The sequence below is a fragment of the Papio anubis genome, chromosome 8 (genome assembly GCF_008728515.1).
Source record: "Papio anubis isolate 15944 chromosome 8, Panubis1.0, whole genome shotgun sequence".
NCBI classification, from domain to species: domain Eukaryota; kingdom Metazoa; phylum Chordata; class Mammalia; order Primates; family Cercopithecidae; genus Papio; species Papio anubis.
The window spans coordinates 33,546,235-33,567,232 of NC_044983.1; the positions used below are offsets into that span (position 1 = coordinate 33,546,235).

At 38.9% G+C, this 20,998-nt stretch overlaps 1 protein-coding gene across 6 annotated transcripts in view; it reads left to right on the forward strand.

Moving 5' to 3' along the window:
- The first annotated feature begins 19,560 nt into the window (after positions 1-19,560).
- The window catches only part of UNC5D (unc-5 netrin receptor D), a 576,267-nt gene continuing 574,829 nt past the window's right edge, over positions 19,561-20,998 (forward strand). For 5 of the 6 annotated variants that reach the window (XM_009212868.4, XM_009212866.4, XM_009212870.4 and 2 more), the window contains exon 1: positions 19,572-19,990. In XM_009212868.4, the coding sequence (XP_009211132.2) occupies positions 19,888-19,990 (103 nt within the window). In that variant the 5' untranslated portion in view covers positions 19,572-19,887. Of the gene's footprint in view, positions 19,991-20,998 lie in introns of all 6 variants that reach the window. The other variant, XM_009212864.4, reaches the window with a different exon arrangement.

Below are 20,998 nucleotides of genomic sequence, written 5' to 3' on the forward strand. Positions count from 1 at the left end.
TCAGAGTAAGTTTCTATTGACTGTTTTTTTTCTGTATATAGGTCACACTTTCCTGTTTATTTGCATGTTTCATAATTTTTGGCTAAGAATTTGATGTTTAAAATAACATATTTTAGCAATATCACCGGGTTTTCTTTGACTATTTTTTTTTTTACTCGGTTTTGTTTTTAATATCTTGCCTTGCATTAAACTGTGAAATCTGTCCACCAAGGATGTTTCTGTTCAGTCTTTTTTTCAGTCTGGTTCCCTAGAGTTTGCCTTTATGTCTGCATAGCTGTTAGTCAGTGATCTGGGAAAAGGTTATACTCAAATACCTTGAAGCCCATAAGTCATCCAATACAAATAGATCTATTTGTGGTTTAGGTTGCACATTCAAATTTGGTGGCAGTTTGCCTGTCTCCCTTGGGTTTTTTTGTTTGTTTGTTTGTTTGTTTTTACTGGGTTCTTGCAAGTCTTTTTCTGCTCCTGTATGTAGATTCCTAGTCATCCAGTTATATGTAGAAAACTTACCTCAACACTGTTACGGTTCTCACCATTCCATGATCTCCCATTAATTTCTGGCTGGTTGTCTCATCGCCACAATGGCCACCTCAATCTCAGAATATCAAAGTTGCAGGAGTTTCCCTACTGAGTTTACCACAGAAAGCTGATAAAGCTGTAAGACTTCATGCCTGCCCCAAATTAACTTTGCCACTCTGGTGGCTTTGGTGTCAGAATTTTTGTTCATTATTTTGCTGGTAAAGCTACCAGTCTCACCAATCAAGCTGGGGAGGAGGAATAGAAGCATTTTTAGACAGAAAGTCCACAGGCTCCCACTGTGCTTGCCTCTAAACTTCTCATTTTGTCTTCTTGCATTGCCTAACTTTTTCTCATTTTCAGAGTCTGCAATTCCTCTTTTGATCTAGTTTTATACTTTTGTTTAGGATTCATAGACACTCCATGCTTCCATAGGCAGAGGTTTGTCTTCTATATCAGTTGTTGAATCCTCTGAAACACCTGTTGGATTTTACAGCCCACCAAAGTAAGTTAGATAAAACAATATTTCTATGGACTAAATTCTGTTTTGTTTTTATTTCTATTTTTAGAAATTCTGCCATGCAGCTTCTATTCTCTCTGTTTTGGGGCAACTCTATCAACTACAAACACTCATGAAATAACTCCTGTCTACCAATTTTGTCCTGAATTATAGATGCATGGGAAAGAATATGACATGCTGTGTTATAGAACACCCTGATACAGAATATCCTGTAAACTTCCTGAAGGAAAAGATCCATTTAGTACTTTGTGTCTATTTAGCTTCTTGTTTCTTGTCCTGTTTTTCATTATTTCAATTTTAAAATATTATGCAAAGACTTATTTAAACTTTATAAACAAATATTACAATATCTGAAGTTCTCAGTAATGTCATTCTTTAGCTTGTTGATTTTGTCGATGTTTATTGTAGGTTAGTTGGTAGTATTTGTCATACTTAATTATAAATTCATGTTTGTCTGAGGTTTTACGTGTAAAATCCTAGAGTTCAATCATTAGCACTCCAAAGAGGATATCGTTTTCCTACTGCTCTATATCCTGGGACACTGCACATCTAGCACGAGGTAATTTCAAGGATTGGGTTTTTCTGTAACCAAGTAGGTAGTATCATTTTGACCCCTAAATCTATATATAAGAAGGTTGCTTTCAAAATACTTAGAAACTGTTTTCTAAAACCTAGATATCAGGATAAGAACGACGAATCTTCTGATGTTGTCCCTCTGTTGATAAGTGGACATTTCTGGTCCCCAATTTCAGTCATGTTGTATTACGTTATGGGTCCCCGGTTTCTATGCAGATCTGAAGTCCAATTCCTTTCCTTATGAAGACACACTTGTCTCAGATCCTCAAAGTTAGCAACCAAGTGCACGTCTGTAGGTTTAAAACTTTGTCAAATTCCTTAGGACAACCAGTTTCAAAGTAAACTTATCATTCTGGTATCCATATCTTTACTTTTGGCTTCAGCATTTTTCTCTCAATTTGAAGTGGCTGTGGTGTAAGTATTTCTTCCAAAAGTTCACAAGCATTGGAGATTTAATTGCCATTGTAATAATATTAAAAAGCTGCAGCCTTTAAGAGATGATCAGATGGTGAGGGCTCTACCCTCATGAACAGATTAATGCCTTTATCTCAGGAGTGGGTTAGTGATGGCAGCAGTGGGTTCCTAGTAAAAGGTAAATTAGGCCTCCATTTCCTCTTCCTCTTACAAGCTCACTTGCCTTTCTGCCATGGGATGACTCTTGCCAGATGATGGCTCCATGTTCTTGGCTTTCTAGCCTCTAGAACTGTGAGCCAAATAAACTTGTGTTCTTTATAAATTACCCAGTCTGTGGTGTTCTGTTATAGCAGCAGAAAACAGACTAAGACAGATGGGAACTTGACTATGCACTAAAAACAAGTTGGTAATATTTTATCTAGCATTTATATATATTTTTTTCTTTATGTGCTATAAAATGAAGTGTTCATATTGAATTTAGTAATTTTTAGAGTTCAGTTCTGGAGTTTTCTAAGTAAAAATTATATATGTATAAATAACATTTGTTCACTGGTCTCTGATAAGCATAATTTTTAAAATAATGTATTGTCATGGCTGAATCATCTAGAATATTGTCAAATAATTAGAGTGATCACATTCTAGCTTATTCACAGTTTTAATGAGAATGACGTGCATTTTGCTTTATAACTTTGGCTCTGGGTTTGGAATAGTTATCAATCATGAGAATGTCTTACTTTTTATAGCTTAGTAATTTTTAGTCACAAATAAATGCAAAATGTAGTGACTGTCTTCTTTTTAAATTTTCGTTTTTTGAGACTCCAGGCTGGAGTGCAGTGGTGTGATCATCACTCCCTACAGTTTTGATCTCCCAGGCTCAAGCAGTCCTCCTACTTGAGCCTACCAAGTATGTGGGACTACAGGCACATGTCACCATGCCTGGCTTTTTTTTTTTTTTTTTTTTTTTTTTTTTAGTAGACACAAGGTGTTGGTATTTTGCCCATGCTAGTCTTGAACACCTGAGCTCAAGCAACCCTCACACCTCGGTCTCTGCAACTGCCCTTTTAGCACTTATTGAGATTACTGCAAGGTTTCAGCTATTCAAGAGCTATAGTGTTTTTGTTAAGCAAGTGACACTTGTAATTACCCTAAGAGAGAAGACCACTACACCAGGAGTAGCATTCCCAGGATGACAACACACTTCATGGTTTGGGGACAACAAGGAAGATACAATTCACATAGACACTGAGTGGAATAGGGCTTTACTCACATATAGAAGAAACAGAGCAAGATTAGCTTCAGGGTGAGCGCCAGTCACCCATGGCCTGCAGCTGATGCAGGGTGATCGTCTACACGTATCTGTCTCCTATTGCAGGCAAAGAATCCTGATCCCTCACTCTGGGGTCGAAATACAGAAAGCTGGAGTGTGTCTGAGGGCCATATAATGCACTTTTTTTTTTTCAGACAAGGTCTTGTTCTATTGCTCATGCTGGGGTGCAGTGATATGATCCTAGCTTGCTGCACCCTCAGACTCCAGGGCGCAAGTGATCCTTCAGCTTCAGCCTCCCAAGTAGTTGAAATTATAGGTGCATATCACCATGCCTGGCTAATTTTATTTTTTATTTTTTTTCTGTAGAAATAGGGTCTTCCTATTTTACCCAGTATGATCTCAAACTCCTGGCCTCAAGCAATTCTCTTGCCTCGGCCTCCCAAAGTGCTGGGATTACAGGAATGAGCCACTGTCCAGGCCAAATGCACATCTTTAAGCAGAACAAAGAAACATACATCAAGTCTGTAACAGGGAAAGATACTCCCAAACAAAGCAGTATGCTCAGCACTGGTTGCGAGGGCTCTCTCTCTCTTTGTAAGGAAATGTTGCAAGCCCAAGTCTACTCTTGGGTAGCCATGTAGGGGTCAAAATACTGCACACACAAAACTGCCATTCCCAAAAGTTTTCTAATCTTAAACTCTTTTAATGAAATTAAAGGGATTTTCTGAAAATTCTAACTTGATCACAATATAGACATGTTATACAGTGTTATGGACTGAATGTTTGTGTCTCCCCCATACCCAAATTCATATGTTGAAATCCTTGCCCCCAATGTGATAGTATTAGGGGGTGGGATCTTTGGGAGGTAACTAGATAAAATGAGTACATGAGGATGGATCCCTCATAAATGGAATAAGTGTCCTTATAAGAATGCTGAGACAATTTGCTTCTCTTTCTACCATGTGAGGATGCAACAAGAAGGTGCCATCTATAAACGAGGAAATGGGCCCCCACCAGACCCTGAATCTGCTGGTGACTTGATCTTGGATTTCCCAGCCTCCAGAATTGTGAGAAATGAATTGCTGTTTTTTATAAGCTATCCAGTCTGTGGTATTTTGTTAGAGTAGCCTGAATGAAGTAAGACACACACACACACAAACACACATACATACATACATATATATACACACATACACATACACAATGCATTTGTTTTCACTGAGAGCTTTGTAGCAATATTCATATAGGATTTATTTGGTAAGTGTATTGTACATTTACATATTTGAATTATGCTAGTTTTACAACTGGAAATAATTTTTGGTTAAATTTCCATTGTGAAATATTGAACCTAAAAAGAAATACATGCTCATTTTATCTAGTGGAATAATGTGAAGATGCATAAAATTAAGTTAGTCATCTCTTCCCACACACAAACTTTTTCTATCTTGTTTCCAAATTTTTCTATGCTTATAAAGATCTAAAAATATTTTATTTATTTAAATTTTTTGTTTTGGTGGTGGTTTTTAATAAAATATGATCACTCCACACTACTCATGACTTAACTTTTTTACATTAATAATATAACATGGATATTCCTTTAGGTCTATGTGTATGAATTTATCACATGCTTTTTAATAGTTACATAATATTTCACCATATAAATGAACTGCAATTTATTCAAATTTTCCTTGAGTAGATGAATATTCATATGATATTTACAAAGATTTTAGTTTAGTTTTGCTTTTGTTTGCCCCTACAAATAGTAAACAGCTTAGTATATGTAAATTATATATAACAATTTTCAGACTTCTAGAATAAATTTGTCAATATGAGACTATAGTACAATATATACTGCCAAAAAAGTTTCCAGTAGGGTTATATTAATTAACACTCCAATCAGCAAAATATGATAGTGACCATTTCTTTATATTATCACCATTTGTATGTTATATCTAATTATGGATGAACAATGGTATAACATACAGTTAATTGCATTTTCCAAACTATTAATGAAATTGATCACTTGTTTATTTTCCATTTTTTATGTGTTTATGTGTTTATTAGTTTTGTGTTTATTTTCCATTTTAATTTCTTTTTTTGATAATTCTTTTTACTATAATTTTATCAAATTATTTTACTTTTAGTTATCAGTATGTAGAAACATATCACTATTAGAAACACTATCTAGCTTTGATCACACAGTTGCAAAAAATTCCCATTCTATCATTTGTTTCTTGATGTTTTGATATCTCAAAGTAGTTTTCTAAAACAATAATTATTTTATTGAAATATAACTTACATAATGAAAAGTAAAAACAATCCTAATTTTACAGCTTGAAGATTTGTCATAAAATGAACATAACCATGAAGACATCACTCAAACAACAACAACAAAATAGGACAGCACCAGCAGTCACAAAATTCTCCTATTTACTTCCTTTATTCTCTGTGTTCTCCCTCATCCCTATGGTAGGCTCACTTATAACACCATGGGTTGGTTTTGTCCATTTTAAAATGTCATATATCTATTAATATTTTGAACATATTATGATATTCGTTGTTTTATACAATCAGTGTCTGTTTTGGTAAATGTCATCTTTTCATTGCTTTTTAAAAAAATTTTGTACATGTCTTTTCACATGGTAGCATTCTCCTTCTGCCTGAAGATCTCCCCTTAAGTACTTCGATTAAGTTGGATCCTCTGAGGATAGATTCTATCATATTTTGTTAATCTGAAAATGTTTACTTTGACTTCATTTTGAAAAGTATTTTCATTACATGTGGAATTTTAATTGGCATTTCTTTCACTCTTTTGATGTGGCAATGTTCCATTGCCATGTAACTTCCATCATTTTGTTGAGGTGTCAGCAGTTTATCATCATTAATTTATCATTCCTTTGTTTTTACTGCTTTCTTTTAATTTTTCTTTTCCAACTTATTTTATGAATGTTACTTGAGGTGCCTAGGTAAGGTATTCTTTTGTATTCTGCCTCAGCTTTGTAGCAGTTCTTAAACCTTTGTCTTAATGAGTTCCATTGACTTTAGGAAAAAATCAGATATTATTTCTTCAAATATTGCACCAGCTCTCTCTCTTTTCTTCTGATATTAAAATTCCAAATTTAGACCTTTCCAATATGTAATATATCTCTTGTGCTTTTTTTTCTCTTTCTTTTTGTTTGTTCATTTCTCAATGCTTCATTTCTGGATATTTCTTCTGGGCTATTACCAATATCAGCAATTATCTGTTCACCTATATGTTACAATGTTAACCCATAATTTCAATTATTGTATTATTTAGTTCTAGAAAGTAGATCTAGGATTATTTTGATTTTCTAGTTAATTGCTGCAATTCTTATATTTTTGTGTAATTTATTAAAATATTAATCATTTAAAAACATATCTATCTGTATTTGGTAAAGTATATCAATCTTTTATGTGTGAAACATTGTTTTAACTGTTTTTACTATAGATTTAATTTACTATGTATTACATCGATATGTGAGTTCACTTGAAGATGCTGATGATAGTATTCCACAGTCTTTAGCCATCCACAGTGAAAGTTGTAAAATCTGTTGTCATCTGTTTCTTTCTAGGTTATATCCATTTTTTAAAAATAGCTGATAAATTTTAACAGTATTTAATCCTTGATTTTCTGTGACATCACTATGATGTGTAGCTCTGTGTATTTATTTATTTAATAGCTTTTTTTTGAGATGGAGTCTCTCTCTGTCACCCAGGCTGGAGTGCAGTGGTGTGACCTCAGCTCACTGCAACCTCCACCTCCCAGGTTCAAGCAATCCTCCCACTTCAGTATCCCAAGTAGCTGGGATTAAAAGCATACACCACCATGCCCAGCTAATTTATAAATGTTTAGTACAGATGATGTTTCACCATGTTGGCCAGGCTGGTCAACTCCTGACCTTAGTGATCTGCCTGCCTCGGCCTCCTGAAGTCCTGGGATAACCGTGCCCAGCCTGGATTTATTTTTATATATTGTACTTAATAATTGGAGTGTGCTTTTCAGTGAGTGGTTATTTCTGTCTTTAATCTTGAATTTTTTATCTTCTATTTATTAAAAACCTACTTCTCCACCATTCTCTTGATACTTTAACTCTTACTAGATGTTTATCAGAGTATCTCAATATAGTCTCAAAGTCTCTTAACTTCTTTTAAAGGTTTGAAGTTGTACTAGGAATATATTTGTATTCTGACATTTCCCTGGGTATTATTTTTAGTATTATATTTCCTCAGTATTAACTAATTCTCTCTTCATTTTTGTCAGCCTTGAGCCTTGTGTTTATTACTTTTCAGTGACCATATTATCTACTCCCAAGATTTCTACTTTTTAAAAATCCACCAATACTTGTTTCATTTCAGTTTGATTGGTTTAGATTTTTAATTTACTTCTTATAATTATGTAATAAATGTTTCTTCTATTGATACTTAGAGCATCCCAAATAAATGTATTTTAAGTTCTATGATTTTTTTAATGAAGAGTGGATAGATATTCAAATGTTGATTTTATTTTTCTGCATTTTTTAAGCATTATATTATATTCAGGTGTTTAGGATATTGTTTAGTATGGTCATTTGAAGGTAGATAATTACTTTTCTGCCTCTCTCTCCCCACCATATCATCTCTTTCCTTCTGTGATTACCATTCTTTAGATTACCTCCCATCTAAACCCAGGTCCCCAAGTCTAAAAAGAGGTCTTATAAAAGTTATTCACAACTTCTGAGCAGTAGTATTATTGTGAGAAATCATACTCCTTGAGCCATTGTATGATTAGTTTCAGTTCCCAGTAAGGAAGTTGTGCCTTTGTTGTTCCTGCTTCCCTAAATAGCAGCCATGGATTGACTGCATTTCTTTCAGGCTGTCCTCCTGAGTTGAGTCATTCCATCCCAATCTCTGCTTCAAGCTGTGCAACTGGCTGTGGTATCACATATGAGGTAGAGCTGTTAATTCCCTATTGCACTGCATTATTCAGACCCCCTACCCTACTGCCTGCTTCAAAAGCCATATCCCAGAAAGTCCCTGGATTTATCCCAACTCAGCATTTAGCAGTTCTGTTCTGTTGATGATCCATGCAGATATTTATCTTGAATTTGAGCCAGACTCTGTGTGTGTTGAGTTTCCTTTTTTATATATTATCTGTTGCTTCTATGTGTGTATAGTGGATAAAGATTAGTTAATGTATAAAATTACTAGGTCACCCTGGTCAGAAGTCATTTCTTTATTCTCAGAGTCTTAAAGAATACCTTCAAATTTCTTCTATTGTTTCTCTCGCTCTCCTTCTCTCCCTCTCCTCTCTCTCTCTCTCTTTAGGTAGATGCACCAGTTCATGTATACTCATATACATGCACACACAATACTATATGCATATAAACATATGTGTATCTATAGCTCTATGGGTGAACTGGTGCATCTACCCAGAATGTGTGTATGTGTATGTGTATGTGTGTAATCTGCTTTCTCTTCTCAGTGGGAAATATATTGTCAGTTGTTTGAGCACAAGAGAATCTAAGGAGCTTTACCGTGATTTTCTGCTTGGATAGTTTCTTACTAAATCACTCATAATGATCATGACCTTCTAGTGATCGCCACCATCTCTAGACCTAGATTGTTGGTCTCTAGGAAAGCAGGTACTTGAATTGGGATAAGGTCATACTTATAACTGAGAGGATAAGTGGAATATTTGGTTGAATTAAATTGCAAATGGTACTCTCTTAAATTTTATTTTCAGTAAAATACTACTTAACATGTAAAGCAGATCTTTTCTCCTTCAGAATGTATGACAGTCATTTACTAATGAATGCTTTTAAATCTACCTGCTGAGCCTTAAGATATAACAAATTATAAATTCAATATTTTTGCTGTAAGATGGAGAAAAGGAAGCAGGGATAAGATTTGGGCCAGAAAAGTCAAAGCTTTATTTAAAAATTAAAGAAGAGTCTGTTTGTTAAGCTAGCATCTTTTCTTTGCACATATTCAATTGGAATCATGTAACAGCTACTAAGTCCTGCTTTAAAGGGTCTGCTAAAGATGTCATCCTTATTTTAGTTACAGGGATTAATTTATAATATCTTATTCCAGAAGAGAAGTCAACTGAAAAGAAGAAAAAAGGAGGGAAAAGAAGACAAGCAGAAAATAAAAAAAAATAGAAAGACAACTTATATGCCTTCTTTTATTCCACCTTGCAGAGAAATCATATTTTTCTTTGCTTAGTGATTTCTAGATGTCATTTTTACAAGTGGCTTGTTATAAAGTCTGTTAGATTAATCCATAATTATATAGTCAACTTCACGAATACATACTCCATTTGTAACATTTTGTTCAAGAGACTGGATAGCTCTTTTTTGCTTTGGTTCTGGTACTCCAGACAGGAAATGTCTTTTTTTACTGTTCTCCAACTTTGACATTCAGATATTCCTCAACTTCACCCATCATTCCTTAGTCCTTAGTCTAAGGTAAGATGGATAGTTATCATGTAAAAATATATGAGCTGACCCTACTCATGTCTGCATTCTGGAAACTCTGCATCAAACTCACTTTCCCCTAACAATTTATTCTGCATGGATTTGCCAGTTACAGAGAAATCAAACATCCCTGGATCTCATATTAATGAGAGGATACAGACATTTGAACATGAGTTTGTTTCACTTGTCACATTTTTTACTTTTGATTCTGTTCCTGACCAGAACCTGCAGGGCAATCATCTTCTCAGGCCTCCTTTGGCCTTGTTCCATTTGGAGAGATGTTTGGCTTATCTGCGTGGTCTAGTGGAGGCTACATGGAAGTCATATGACTTTGAACACTTCAAGAACTACAAATTCACTTTAGTTAACTTTGTCTGTCTCTTCCTTCATTCTCTCTGTACACCAAGAGGCATAGAGCTTATCAGAGTAGATAAAGAGAGGCAAATGAATGAATGAATGAATGATATTCAAAGGTGCAATGTGGAAAGAGCAAATAAAGACAAAACTAGGCTGTAAAAATTTGACACAAATACACACCCCATAAAGATATGGCAGCATCTCTATTTGACAATAAGAATCCTACTATTTCCTCTCAATGTGGAAGGATATCAGGCTATTGCTGGGTTACCATAAAGACCTACAAGGGCTGGGATGTGTAATTGTCACATTTCTGATGCTAAATGCCAAGGTAAGGTAACTCAGGGGTTGCATGTCCTGCTGTCATCAGATGCTACATCTTTTATGAGCTAACACATCTCATCTTTTCTCACCGCAGTTTATTATTTTTAAAAGTACTAACACATTAATTTTACTGCCAAAGAATTGTGTTCTTTGTTATTTTTTTCAGTTATTTCATTCGTCTGTGTCAGAAGCTGCAGCTGAACTCCAAGATGCCTGCTTCTAGGAAGAATTCCCAGCTTACAAAATGGTCAAGGCACACTTGCAGTGTCAGGAAAACCTTTTTAGTTACAGTCGTATCTTGGTGCCCTGCTGCCCTTTTAAACAAATGTATTGGATTTTTGCACTTTATTGCTGCTTCATAGCCCAATCTCTAAAATAGACTTCCCTAATTTTGTGTGCGAGAGAGAGTTTACTTAACAAACGATCCCATATTGCCTTTAACAGGGAAGGTTGTTAACCTGGATTATTGTACACAGATAGAACATCACATGTGAAGCACTTGCAGCTCCCCAGCTTTTAACATCATTTTCTCCCGTTTCCAGCAGGTTCATGAATCTTGAGCTGGACTGTGAGCACACACAGTGGTGAATAAAATTCAGCATGCTCTCTGTAAGCCACATGCACTTCTAAAATGTGCCACTTTTAAACAGGACAATCCTGGGAAAATGACTGGAACGGAGTATTCCCAATGGAAATATCACTTGTGGAATATATTTTTAATTGCATTTCCAAGTTCACCAATTGAAGTTGCCAGCTGTTGCCCTTTTGTACAGTTGATCTTTTGTTTTCTTTTATTTATTATCATAATTATATGATTAATAGAGACAGGGGCTTTTATCAGAAACATCTGGAGGTCACAGAGCCAGAAATAAATTGTTAGTTGGGTCTTCAGAGATAGTCATTAGTTTCAAAGAAAGGAAAGCTACAATGTTAGCACTCCAAGTATGGGAAGATTGCCTCTGTTGCCCATGCCCAGGAGAGGAACTGTGTGCAACTTTAAAAGACTCCAGCAACATTAAGAAAGATTGTTACATTACTCATAACTAAAACTCCCCATTCAGTCCAGAAGGTTAGATAAATTATGATGTACAAATGGATTGTGGAGTTATTTTCAATTCTTCTTCCCCTAAGTCTTTTCTCAATGTTCACATGTTCATCTTCTCTCCCTTACAGGTATATCTTTTATGTTTTTTATTTTTTATTATACTTTAAGTTCTGGGATACATGGGCAGAACGTGCAGGTTTGTTACATAGGTATACACATGCCAAGGTGGTTTGCTGCACCCATCAACCCATCATCTACATTAGGTGTTTCTCCTAATGCTATCCCTCCCTTAGCCCCCACCCCCTGACAGGTCCCAGTGTGTGATGTTCCCCTCCCTGTGTCCATGTGTTCTCATTGTTCAAGTTCCACTTATGAGTGAGAACATGCGGTGTTTGGTTTTCTGTTCTTGTGTTAGTTTGCTGAAAGTGATGGTTTCCAGCTTCAGCCATGTCCCTGTAAAGGACATGAACTCATCCTTTTTTATGGTTGCATAGTATTCCTTAGTGTATATGTGCCACATTTTCTTTATCTAGTCTATCATTGATGGGCATTTGGGTTGGTTCCAAGTCTTTGCTATTGTGAATAGTACCACAATAAACATACATGTACATGTCTTTATAGTGGAATGACTTATAATCTTTTGGGCATATACCCAGTAATGGGATGGCTGGGTCAAATGGTACTTCTGGTTCTAGATCCTTGAGGAATCGCCATCCTGTCTTCCACAATGGTTGAACTAATTTACACTCCCACCAACAGTGTAAAAGCTTTCCTGTTTCTCCACATCCTCTCCAGCATCTGTTGTTTCCTGACTTTTTAATGATCGCCATTGTAACTGTCGTGAGATGGTATCTCATTGTGGTTTTTATTTGTATTTCTAATGACCAGTAAATATGTTTTATTCCCAAAGGATTCAATCTCACTGACATCTGACCTCTTGCTTTGGTACATATTTTAAATGAAGGGCTTTCTGCTTCTAAAAGAATCTAGTCTATGATTTAGAGTAATCAAAAGGTTTCCCCATACTTTTTGAATGTTTTTATGTTTAAGTTATTTTTTATCTTTTCTGAGTATCTGTTTTATCTTCAGTGATCTATTCTCAAAATACAGGCATACCTCAAAGATATTGCAAGCTCAGTTCTAGATGACTGCAATAAAGCAAGTGACACTATTTTTTTTTGGTTTCCCAGTACACATAAAGTTATGTTTACACTATATTGTAGTCTATTAAGTATAAAATAGCATTATGTCTAACATACTTTAATTTTAAATTTTATTGCTAAAAAATGTTAAGGATCATCCAAGCTGTCACTGAGTCATGATCGTTTTGCTGGTGGAGGGTCTTACCTCAGTGTTGATGGCAGCTGACTTATCAGTGTGGTGGTGCTGAAGGTTGGGGTGGCTGTGGCAATTTCTTAAAATAAGACAGCAATGAAGTCTTCTACATTGGTTGACATGTTCTCATGAAAGATTTCTCCTCAGCTGTTTGATGGCATTTTTCTGATAGTAGAACTTCCCTCAGAATTGTAGTCAGTCCTCTCAAACCCTGCTGGTGCTTTATCAACTAAGTTTATGGAACATTCTAAATCCTTTGTAGTCATTTCAACAGTGTTCACATGATCGTCAAGAAGACTAGAGTCCATCTCCAGAAACCACCTTCTTTGCTCTTACATAAGAAGCAACTCCTCATCAGTTCAAGTTTTATCACAAGATTGCAGCAATTCAGTCATGTCTTCAGGCTCCACTTCTAATTCTAGTTCTCTTGCTATTTTCACCACACTGCAGTGACTTCCTCCACAGAAATCTTGAACCCTTCAAAGTCACCCATGAGGGTTGGAATCAATTTCTTCCAAACTCCAGTTAATGTTGATATTTTAATCCTCTCACATGAATCACAAATATTCTTAATGATATCTAGAATGGTGAATCCTTTCCAGAGGGTTTTTAATTTGCTTTGCCTAGATCCAATAGAAGAATCATTGTTTTTGGCAGTCATAGTCTTAGGAAATGTATTTCTTGAATGACAAGATTTAAAAGTTAAAATTAGCCTTGATCTGTGAAATGAAGATACTGTGTTAACAGGCATTATTCTCCTTGTACATCTCTATCAGAGCTCTTGGACGATCAGTTGTGTTGCCAATTAGCAGTAATATTTTGAAAGGTATCTTCTATCTGAGCAGTAGGTCTCAACAGTGGGCTTAAAATATTTAGCAAACCATGCTGTATGGGAGGCCAAGGCAGGTGGATCACTTGAGGACAGGAGTTAGAGGCCAGCCTAGCCAACATAGCAAGACCCCATCTCTACTAAACTACAGAACATTAGCTGGGTGTTGTTGTTCATGCCTGTAATCCCAGCTCCTCCAGAGGCTGAGGCATGAGAATCCCTTGAGCCAGGGAACTGGAGCTTGCAGAGCCAAGACTGCACCTTTGCACTCCAGCCTGGGTGACAGTGTGAGACTCTGTCTCAAAAAAAGAAATAAAAATTAAAACAGTGTGGCGATTCCTCAAGGATCTAGAACTAGAAATACCATTTGACCCAGCTATCCCATTACTGGGGATATACCCAAAGGATATACCCAAAGTCATGCTGCTATAAAGACACATGCACACATATGTTTATTGTGGCACTATTCACAATAGCAAAGACTTGGAATCAACCCAAATGTCCATCAGTGACAGACTGGATTAAGAAAATGTGGCATATATACACCATGGAATACTATGCAGCCATAAAAAAGGGATGAGTTCGTGTCCTTTGTAGGGACATGGATGCAGCTGGAAACCATCATTCTCAGCAAACTATCACAAGAACAGAAAACCAAATACCGCATGTTCTCACTCATAGGTGGGAATTGAACAATGAGATCACTTGGACACAGGAAGGGGAACATCACACACCAGGTCCTATTGTGGAGAGGGGCGGGGGAGGGATAGCATTAGGAGATATACCTAATGTAAATGACGAGTTAATGGGTGCAGCACACCAACATGGCACATGTATACATATGTAACAAACCTGCACGTTGTGCACATGTACCCTAGAACTGAAAGTATAATAATAATTAAAAAGTTAAAACACACAAACACACAAAACATGCTGTAAACAGATGTGCTGCCATCCAGCTTTTGTTGTTCCATTTATAGAGCACAGGTAGAGAAAAATTAGTATAATTCTTAAGGGCCCTAAGATTTTTGGATGGTCAATGAACATTGGCTTCCACTTCAAGTCACGAGCTGTATTAGCCCCTAACAAGAGAGTCAGCCTGTCCTTTGAAGCTTTGAAGTCAGGTATTGACTTCTCCTCTCCAGCTATGAATGTCCTCAGTAGCATCTTCTAATAGAAGGCTGTTTCACCTACATTGAAAATCTATTATATAGTGTAGTCACCTTCATCAATGAGCCTTAGCTCATCCTCTGGATAACTTGCTGCACCTTCTATATCAGCACTTGTGGCTTCACCTTGCATTTTTATGTTATGGAGATGGCTTCTTTCATTAAGCCTCATTAATCAACTTCTGCTGTCTTCCAACTTTTCTTCTGCAGCTTCCTCATCTCTCTCAGACCTCATGGAATTGAAGAGAGTTAGTGCTTTCCTCTGGATTAGGCTCTAGCTTAAGAGAATGTCATGGTTTGTTTGATCTTCTATTTAGTCTACTCAAACTTTCTCCATATCAGTAATAAGGCTGTTTTGCTTTCTTGTCATTTGCAGGTTCATTGGAGTAGAACTTTTAATTTCCTTCAATAATTTTTCCTTTGCATTGACAAGTTGGCTAACTGTTTGGCACAAGAAGTCTAGCTTTTGGCTTATCTTGGCTTCAACATGCATTAATCACTGATCTAAATTGTGTCTAACATTTGATTTTATTAATTTACCTATTTCAGTGTCTTTGAGTCACAAGGAATTGGGAGGCCTAAGGAGAAAGAGAGAAAAAGAGACAGAGAGAGAAGAGAGAGAGAGAGAGAGAGGCACAGGGGAATGGCTAGTCACTGGAGCAGTCAGAAAACACACAGCATTGATAAATCAAGTTTGCTGTCTTATATGAGCATGCATGGTTCATGGAGTCCCAAAACAACTGCAACAACAGCAAAGATCACTGATCACAGATCACCAGAACAGATGTAATAATAATGAAAAAGATTGAATTATTGGGAAAATTGCTAAAAGGTGACACAGAGAAATGAAGTGAGCACATGTGCCTGGAAAAAAATGACACTGATAGACTTTCTCAATGCAGCCTGGCTGTAAACCTTCAATTGGTAAAAAAATACAGAATCTGCAAAGTGCTATAAAGTGAAACCCCATGAAATGAGGTGTGCCTGTCCAATCCCTTCACCATTTCTCACAAGGATTTCCATCACCTCCGTAACCTTAATGATGATTCGCAGCTGCAAGGAGAAAGGCCATATCTTAGCAGGCTTGACTTTTCACCAATTACTTGGCTCCCCTCTGCCTTCCCCATCTCCTAGAACTACAAATTCTTCCCCCTTAATCACAGAATATTTCTACATTCTTTAATGTCTCTTGAAGTTTTATGCTCTTACACCATGTATGTTGGTAAAACAATGTGTTCCAGAATAACATAGAGCTCTTCCTAAGGAATTATAATAAGTCACTTAAAAAATACTCATTATACGTGGAAGGGCTCATCTATCCATGCTCAATCTCTATGTCCCCTCCTCCAAGCTTGACTTAAACATTTTCTATTTTTTGGAACTTGCCGGGCTAGAGATGATCAAATGGCAATGGAAGTAGAAGCTTTCTACCTCTTTATCTTTATGAGTAGAGTGTTAGAAAATGGGTGTAGTCAATTCAAACTACAAATAATTGAGAGAAACATTTCATAAAGCCTATTAATTGAATCAATATTACCTGGTGCTATGGTTGGAATGTTTGCCTCTCCCCAAAATTCACATATTGAAACCTAATCACCAGTGTGATGATATTAGGAGGCGAGGCCTTTGGGAGATGATTAGGTCATGGGGGCAGAATCATCATGAGTTGAGTATTTTGGGTTTTCAAAATTATAACATGGTAGAGTTAAAATTGATGGCTCCTAAAATAGGATTGATCTTAAAATCATCTAGTTAAACATTCTCATTTTATAGAAGAGGAAATATGAGATCTTGACTTGGTCCAGGCTATCTAACCAGTCCCTGATAGTGTCAGGGCCTAGCCTCTGTCTGTCTTGAATCTCAGGACAGTTCTTCTATTACATCTTGCTGTTTGTTGACCAGAGACAGTGATCCTGGGTAGCAACTACTCAGCTTATTTCTCCAAATAGATATAAATATTTCTCCATAATGGAACAGAGTACTAGTCACACATGTTTAACAATAGCCAGGATTGGATTAATATAGGGTATATTACTATCTGGAGCATAATATATGATGTGCAATTAATACAGTGTGTATAATACTGAAGATCGAACTCTGTCAACCCAGTATCTAAACAGTTCTGAGAAGGATGAGGTGGAAAGTCTATCTGTGGAAAACTTGATTGAATGGATGCTACCTCAGCCTTCATCTTAGGTGTAGAATTATACAAACTAGTGTATCATTCATGATGTTCAGCCACTTACTAATGTGATCTTGGGCAAATCACCTCTAAACTCAATCTGACTTTCCTCACTCACTAAATAGGAATAATAATGCCCACCTTGCAGGATTTGGTTCTGCTTTAAAATAATAACCTGCATGAAAAACCCAATCCTTGAGCATGGTATGCACTCAATGGTTATTAATTTCCCTCTTCACTCTCATTTGTCATTGCAATTTTACTTGAATTATTAACCTAAAATTAGCTTATCTATTACTTATATCCCATTTCAAAATAAAACTGATTTTATTTTTGCCCCCAGTGGGTCAGTAGAAAGACTTAAATAGTCTCTTGGACACACAGTAATTCTTTTTTCCTTCTTTTTTTTTTTTTGTTTTTTTTTTTGTTTTTTTTTGTTTAGAAAATCCTCATTTGTGATAGAACTGCCACATGGTCCTGAAGAATACAGAAAGTCAGGCGATGAATGACTATTTTCCAGAAGACAGGTAAAGCGTATTTGGTAGATTAATTCTCAATTCACCTTCGGAGCAGAAAAGGACAAAACCCTCATTTACCAAGATTCTAAAGAGATTTCCAGGCAAGTCCCTAGCCAGCCCCACATCAGTCTTTGCTTTGAAGCATCCACTCCCCAGAGCTTGGTTTTCTTGACTAGGTCCCAAACCTTTTATTGAGCTGCAAGGCGACCAGAGGAAACAATCGGCTTCTTGCACAGACATTCATGTGTCAGGGCTGGCACATGTGCTTATCAGGGAATCAATTTTTCTTGCCTATTATCCTCCTTTTCCTCAGCAGAAAGTGAGTTAGTGCAACTACCTCATCCAGAACAATTACCTCACCTTAAACTGTTTATTCTTCAGAGAAAGGCGTTTGGGAGCAGGTAGCACTTTGGTGGGAGACATGGATTTTTGAAAAGTACTTGATATTGAGTGTGGGCAGTGAGGAACTGCTGGGAAGGTTGCCTTTCAAACCAAGGCTCCTTTTTCTATGGGGGATTACCAGGCAAAAGGTGAGCTCTGCTGCTATTTTGAGGGCTCCATCCTGGGAGCGATAATGAGGTGGCCCAACTGGGGAGCCTGGGACTCCCCACCAACTTCCTGGGTGTGCTTTGAAATTGAGTAACCTAGGACAAGCTCTCTAAAGTTGCTCCTCCAGCAGAAAGGAAGAGGCAACCATGAGGTATTTTCAAAAGCAGTTAAATAAAAATTTGATAATCTATTTAAAACAAGTCACACTTAAAAAAAAAAAAAAAAGAGAGTCTTCTTTCCTTCTTCTCATAAAGGTCCAGCACGTTTCAAAGTTCTTTCAATTGTCAGGCCCAGAGAGACATTAGAATGAGACCACAATCATGCCCTACTCCTTCCTTTAAACTATATATTCATTTCTTAAAACTACATATCATTACTACAAATAACTATAAATTAACCTAATAATACCACATCAAACAGTATAACCCACATCCTATAACTTAACTATATATAACTAATCACTAATCGACATTATTTCAATAAACCAGTACAAATTCCTAACAAACAACTTTACATCAGTCCATTCCCCATCCCCCTCCCCCCGTTTTTTGTTTTTTTTGTTTTGTTTTGTTTTGTTTTTGCTTTTAAGAATCCACTTATAACTACTAGTAGTCAAAACATATGTTCAAAACAACTTAAATCTATACTCCTGAGTTAAAATCCTCACACTTGGCCCAAATAAACTCTTACTTATATTAATTTCGCCTCAACTTCCTTTTTAAGTAGACACTCCTTTCCCTGATACTTACCAGAAGGCAATTCCTTGGGCACAGATTAAAACTGACAAAAATAGGAGTCATTCGAAATGAGAGAGCTTTCTGAAAAGTCTGGTGATTCCGGAGTGTTCAGGACAACATAACAGGGAATTCGAAAAAAAAGAAAGCAAAAATAAAAATCGATCATATAAGCCTTAATGCACCCATGATTGTAATTCCTCACTTCTTTATTTATATGAATGCAGTTAGCATAGCTGCAGCAATGGAGTAACTCTATTATTATTTTTTCTTCCCACTACGCATTTATTTTAAGTCTTTCTTTTTCTCAGGATGTTTTCCTGAGTGATGTCTGATATAATGGGAAAAAGTGGAAGTAGGGGAGGCAAGACTTTGGAACGGCTCAAAGTAGATGAACAAAACGAGGTCTCCTGGAAGCAGGTGACTTTGAGTTAGGCAACCCAGACGCCCACATATCTGCGCGGCGTTCGCCCCAAGAGGCCAGCCGGCTCCGCTCAGCTCACCGCGGTGTGGCCGCATCCCCGCCGCCCGACTCCAAGCCCGCTTCCTCTCTCCGCGAGCCGGGCCTGCAGGCGGGGCCCAAAGCGCCCCGGGTGCACGTGGAGCGGCCTCGGGCTCACCTGCGCCTCCAGGCCCCCGCCCAGCGCGGCCGCTCCACCACCCCTCCCGCGGCCCCGCCCCAGCCCGGCTCATTGGCTGCCGCTCGGAGGGGAGGGGAAGGGGCGGCCGCGGCGGTCTCATTAGCGATGCGGACTCGCGCCTCCGCTCTGTAGTTCGGGGCCCCGCAGCGGCGCGAGGGCTGGGAACTGCGCGGCGGGGATTGCGGACTACTCCGGCATCGGCGCTGGCGGCAGCGGTCGCCGAGCCGTGGGAAGCTATGGGGACGCGCCCTTTCTCGGGGTGCCCATTTAGCGGCGGCTCGGAGCGCCCTGCCCCGCTGCTTTAGGAAGCGATCGTGTAGCAGAGTCACTCTCTAAAGACTCCCGGGACCCATTCGACTCGGGCGTCTCATCGCCGACCCTTTCCCGGGCCCCGGAGCGTGAAGAAGAGCCGTCCTCTGGAGCGCGGCGAGGAGCATGGGGAGAGCGGCGGCCACCGGAGGCGGCTGCAGAGGGGCGCGCCGCTGGCTCTGGTGGCTGGGGCTGTGCTTCTGGGCGGCAGGGGCTGCGGCTGCCCGAGGTAAGCGCTGGGCGGAGCGGGCAGCTGGGGTCGAGGGCTCAGGGACGCCAGCCTGACGGAGCGGGACCCGCACCGGTGGCGTTGGCTTCCCAAGTTGTGCCCTGCACCTCGGCGCGCCAAGCCCAACTGGGTGGGAGCTGAGTGGAGGACTCCGTGGGGACCACAGCCTTCCAACCCAAGTTTGCGATCTGCTGCAATCCTACAGGTGGCTGCGACCCGGGCCCCTACCGTTTTCCTTGACCCTCCTTGCCTGCTCCATTTTCCAAGCCCTCCCCAATTGCTGCAGACTGGAGTAGCCCGGTCTTCACTCCAATCTCGCTCTCCCCTCTCCTCTCCACTTCCTCTCAAGACGAGCTTGGTCAGGGGTTGGCGCCCATTGCGATGTCGGAGAGTTCCTGGGGAGAGGGGCCAGGTGATGGGAGTGTCTGTAGGGTGGGCTTGAACAGAGAGGGCGTCTTTTCCCTTAGGTGAGGAACACCCATGCTGAAGTCCCTTCGCTCTGTGCCAAGCTTGGCACCCATCGGGCGACCTTAGCCCGAGGTCCCAGCCAGCCCTGGGCTTGGCTTGGCGGAGGCTGCGTGTGTGCGGAAGCTCGGTAGAGCGGCGTGCACCATCCCGGTTTAACCGCGCCTGCAGTGCCCAGCCGGGATGAGCACTTGGCCCGAAGCTGCTCACCAGGCGCCTCCTCTCCCTCCCCGGCGCCTACTCTGGCTTGGAAGCGCGGGCCCCACAGAGCCGCAGGGAAACCTCTGCTTCTTTCCGACTTAAAAACCTAGACCCCATTTTCTTGGATCCTCTGGACTCCAGCAGAGGGAAATTTCGCAACTGGTTTCAGCTCCACCTTGAGCGAGGACAGGAAGCATCAAGTTAAAGATAAATCCCAAGGACTTGTTTTGAAGATGATCAGAGGCAGTTTCAGACACAGCTCAAGTACCGGAGCTTTACCTTTGAAAAAATCGGAAGCTTTGCCTTCTCGCCCTTCTTTCCCTTTTTCCTTCTAAGCCATCC